The sequence below is a fragment of the Camelina sativa genome, chromosome 6 (assembly GCF_000633955.1).
Source record: "Camelina sativa cultivar DH55 chromosome 6, Cs, whole genome shotgun sequence".
NCBI lineage: Eukaryota > Viridiplantae > Streptophyta > Magnoliopsida > Brassicales > Brassicaceae > Camelina > Camelina sativa.
The window spans coordinates 24641538-24645940 of record NC_025690.1 but is presented as its reverse complement, the minus strand read 5'-3'; the positions used below and the strand labels follow the sequence as shown (position 1 = coordinate 24645940).

The 4403-nt window shown below is 38.5% G+C and overlaps 1 protein-coding gene across 2 annotated transcripts in view; it reads right to left on the bottom strand.

Annotated features, from left to right (window-relative positions):
- LOC104793429 (ELMO domain-containing protein C) overlaps window positions 1737-4403 on the bottom strand; it is a 3372-nt gene continuing 705 nt past the window's right edge. Inside the window, exons 2-10 of one of the 2 annotated variants that reach the window (XM_010519779.2) lie at window positions 4249-4375; window positions 3744-3850; window positions 3569-3637; window positions 3255-3370; window positions 3120-3174; window positions 2835-2955; window positions 2562-2609; window positions 2362-2456; window positions 1737-2265 (exon numbers count right to left, since the gene is read on the bottom strand). In XM_010519779.2, the coding sequence (XP_010518081.1) occupies window positions 2155-2265; window positions 2362-2456; window positions 2562-2609; window positions 2835-2955; window positions 3120-3174; window positions 3255-3370; window positions 3569-3637; window positions 3744-3850; window positions 4249-4333 (807 nt within the window). In that variant the 5' untranslated portion in view covers window positions 4334-4375 and the 3' untranslated portion in view covers window positions 1737-2154. The remainder of the gene's footprint in view (window positions 2266-2361; window positions 2457-2561; window positions 2610-2834; window positions 2956-3119; window positions 3175-3254; window positions 3371-3568; window positions 3638-3743; window positions 3851-4248; window positions 4376-4403) is intronic. The other variant, XM_010519780.2, reaches the window with a different exon arrangement.

The following is a 4403-nucleotide window of genomic DNA, read 5'->3' as shown; positions in this document are numbered from 1 at the left end:
CTTTTCCATTCGTGAGGAACCACTCTCCAACATTCGTGATCATACGTTCTTTTCTGAATTCTCCATATATTTTATCTTTTTGGTTTTGGAATCACATGTAGAGTAGTTCTTCCTCAACCTTCCCCCTCCGGATTCATTATGACTTCTGAGTAAATTAATTAATTTCATTATAATATTATGTTGTCTATAATGGCTGAATCAACAACAACTAAGAGACATTAGCAATGTTTATTCAAATGGCAGTTGTTACTGGAATAAGAGATTATATAAAGGTATGCAACTTGGCATAGTTAATTACTATTAGATTAGCTGTACAAAAAGCTTTAGATATGTACATTGACGATATATATATTGGTTGCAAATTTAACTACCCTTGGATATAATTCAGGCAGGGTATAGTATAGATCAAATTAGGTTGTCTTATTTTTTTTTCTGACAAATTTTGTTAAAAGACACAAGCAGCCGAAAACGAGAATCATGGTAGCATTGGATTTTTATGCAGAGTACTCCTGCCACCAAATATGATTGGAAAAAAAATATTAGAAGCTTGCATGATCAAATTCATGTCCTTAATTAGTCAATCAAAAAATCTACGTCCAATTTTTAGACCACATGAGACAAGATGTGCAGAACACAAACCTGAAGGCAATGCCAATGGAATTTGACCCTAATTAAGAGTGTCTTTTAGGGACATAAACCAAATATATTAATCAAGAATAGGCGACTTTTTCACATATTCCCTTAAGCTTAATTTTTCTCATTCGTCCTTCTCACGCCTCTCGTTATATAAACCATTAAACCAACACCATTTCCCTATTTCTCATCTTTGCATACATTTGTTAATTAACATATCTCTCCAAGTTCAAACCAAAACATGGCAACGAATGGAATTTGTCCAAGATGGCTGCGGCTATTCTTGTCCTAGTCATGGCCCAGCGGCAGTCGCTGTGACTTACACTGTTGAAGACTCTAGTCAATATGGGCCAGGAGTGTGGACTACACAGCGTGAGTAATCGGGAAGACTTTCAGGGTTGGTGACACGCGAGGAATTTTTTTGAGATAACTTATTGCACAAGAAAATTCTAACTTCTTTTCAGCCAAGTGGAAAATGCTTTACTAACGGTTTGAAACAGAGTTCAAGTACGGTCCTACACACTCAGTGGTTATGTGGTCAACAAAGCCGGATATGATGGCTGCGACGGCTCCTACGCATCTAAAAATTTCTCCAACGGAGACACCAAAATCGAACTCAACACGGTAGGAACAAAGTACTTCATCTGTCGTACACCTGGCCACTGCATCAGTGGCATGAAGCTAGCCATCCCACTGATGAAGTTGGAGTGGGAGGAGGGATGATCCCAGTCATCACCACCCCTTCCCTCCTCCCACTCCAACCTCACCGCCGCCCTCACTTCCTGTCGCTCCTCCTCCCACCTCAAAAGAGGAGTCGCCGCCATCTGATGGAACACATGGCCAATTTGAAATTCTCCATTTCACGGTTGTTATGGTCACCAAGGTTTAGGAATCACAGAGCATTCGTGTATTCCACGTGATGATTGTGTAATTAAAATGAACTTAATAACAGATTAGTCAGACTTGTAAATCTGATATTTATGTTCGTTGGTGAATAAATCGTGACTACTTGTGAAGGCCATCTCTGTTATCCGCGCACAATATTCACAGCTAGAAACAATAAAAGCTTTCAATCTTAGCATTTTCTTAAATACACAAACAAATGAATCTTAACCCCATGTAAGAGTCCTTGCTTTTGAATTTAGAGAAAAACCAACTGATTTATTATCCATTCCCACACACTGACACCATTACCCAATCGTCTTACGTACATCAATCAACACTAAGAAACCTAAACAGTTGCTAGAAAACAAACCCATTTTAGCTAACACACTCCTTGCAACCAAAAACTCCCAAACAAACTGACATTTATGATTTATGGCAACCTCTCTCTCTCTCTCTCTTTTTCTTGTTTTTTAATATAACAAGTAACTACTCGGTGTTGGAGTTGTTTCTTAGCACCACCAAACACAAGAAAAGGTCAAAGAAGCGAAAGCATTGACGATGAAAAGTAAAGAGTGAACAGAGCAACCTCGTGTTATTAAAGTGGTTAGAAACTCTTCTTCTTATTATTTATTATCATCATAAGGGCTGTTGAGTGAGAAGAGCGTAGGAGGGTAAATCCTCAAGATGCATAATGTCTTCCAGCATCAGCTCTCTCTCCAGCTGTCTCCTTGTTGATTTCATCACCGTCTGTTTCACCCACAATAACATCATCTCATATTACCAAATTAAGTAATATATTGTTATGACCAAACAAAATATCTTCTCTTTGCAACAGGTTCTTACATTGAACTCCATGTATGAGGCGCGCATTGAAAGCCATTGCTGATCCATTAGCTTGAATGCAATGCAATAAAGAAGGTCAAAGGCATATTCGTTCTCTGCCACCAAAAAAAACACACACTTATCTAAATCAGTGTCAAAATCCAATTAAAGCACAATGCGTGCAAAAAGGCTTTTCAATTTGGCATTGTGTGAGAGATTACCAGAAAGAAACTTCAGAAAAGTTGCCCCAACAATTGTTCGTGGCTTTACTGTAAGAGTTTAAAAGGATATAATTAGTGAACCCATTTAATTATCTCAATACACTACTACTTATTATCAGAATGACAGGCAATCAGCAATTTTGAGACTGCTTCCTAATGCATGCAAGAGGATTCTATAGTAATGGATTTCCCAATTTTATGGCTTGAGAAGTCAATAGCAACAATAATAACAATCATGAATCACGATAAGTAAATTCCGGTGACTGTGTATACCTGCTTCAAGGTCGAGCATTTGTATGAGCATGAATGTTAAGTTGATACCAGCAACAGCAAAGGGGTATTCCCACACAGATCGATCCCCAACCTGCTTCCTCAGAAGGTCCTGAAAGGATTTCTGCAGCATATAGACATGTGGCGTTTAAAACTAAGTAACGAAAGTGCAAGTGAAGCAGTGTCAATGTGTAATCGAGAAATATCTGATGCATGTTAAATGTAATTTTTGAAGGAAATTTAGCTCATTCTTTTTCTGAGATGCTTGTATCTAGTATATAGGTATACCTGAAAGTTCCTAGCGAAGTACAGCAAGTTTTCAAGAGATATGAAACCACCACCCCTGCCAGATGCACTGTAAGTTAAAGTGTACAGCTGCAAGAATAATTATAACACAAATGACGAGGAAAGTCAGTATTATACCTAAAATCTGTTGATGGATCTTTGCCCTGCCAACCCATCTCTTTCCATTGCTCAGATATTAATCCATGAAGTTCTTCTTCAGGAAAGGCAAGTTTCCACAGCTCTCTCAGAGCTTCCTAAGAGCGTATAACGAAGCAAAAAAAGTAATCATCAAAGCTGATTTCATTTCGATTTATGATGCTCTCTTACAGTAAAAAGGTCAAGGGATGAAAAGATGCAGCATGCTACCATCTCCAATTGATGATTTAAGCCCAACTTTTTAATGAGAAATCGTAAGAGCTTTAAAACCCTAAAGGAAACTACGGAAAGTGTACCTGATGCAGGGGTATAGTACTATCATAGGCTACGTCAATGCGGCTCTGCAAACTTTGCAAGCATTCCTCCTGCAAGTTCCAAAATAGGGTGGAAGTTATTGGATACTTGTAGCCACCAAATGACAAACACTGTTATGTTATTGTAGTGAACTGGAACAGTGGAAAAAATGAGTACCTGAGCAGGTGTTAGATCAAACGTGGAATTTGCGTCACTATCTCTTCTCTGAGCACAGACACAGGATAGACCCCTGCCTAACCAAGCTGCTGATGGCACAGCCTCAGCTGTAAGTAAACAAATTAAACTGGCATCAAAATGGAGCTTCAAATGATTTTCAGAAATTGATTGAATGTCTGAAGTAAGTATAAACCCGCTACTCTAAATCTCTAACACATACAACTAATTTACTAAGCATAAGAAGACTACAATACCACCATAAATATATACTAAGGTTTTAACACACATACTCCTTAACTTTCATCTTTCACTACCTAAACCCTAGAAACAAGCTGACTAATCAAAGACATAGAATCCAGAAACCAAGCAATGGGCTCAGAAAACTCATTAGCATGAAACACAAAAATTTCACCGCAGAAAGAACAAATGCAACCACCAGTGAAGATAGATAAAGGGACTGAGAGATGTAGAAATCTCTATGAAACACTTAGAGAGATGAAATTACCAGAAGATGGATTGTAAACGGTTCCTCGTTCGAGACCCTGAGAAATCCTCCTGACAGCTACGAACGAGCCTTCTCTATCATCCATCTCTCCGATTCACCTCAGAATCTTCCCATCTCTTGTATCACCCTGCGAACAATCAGATAGCTTCATCAGC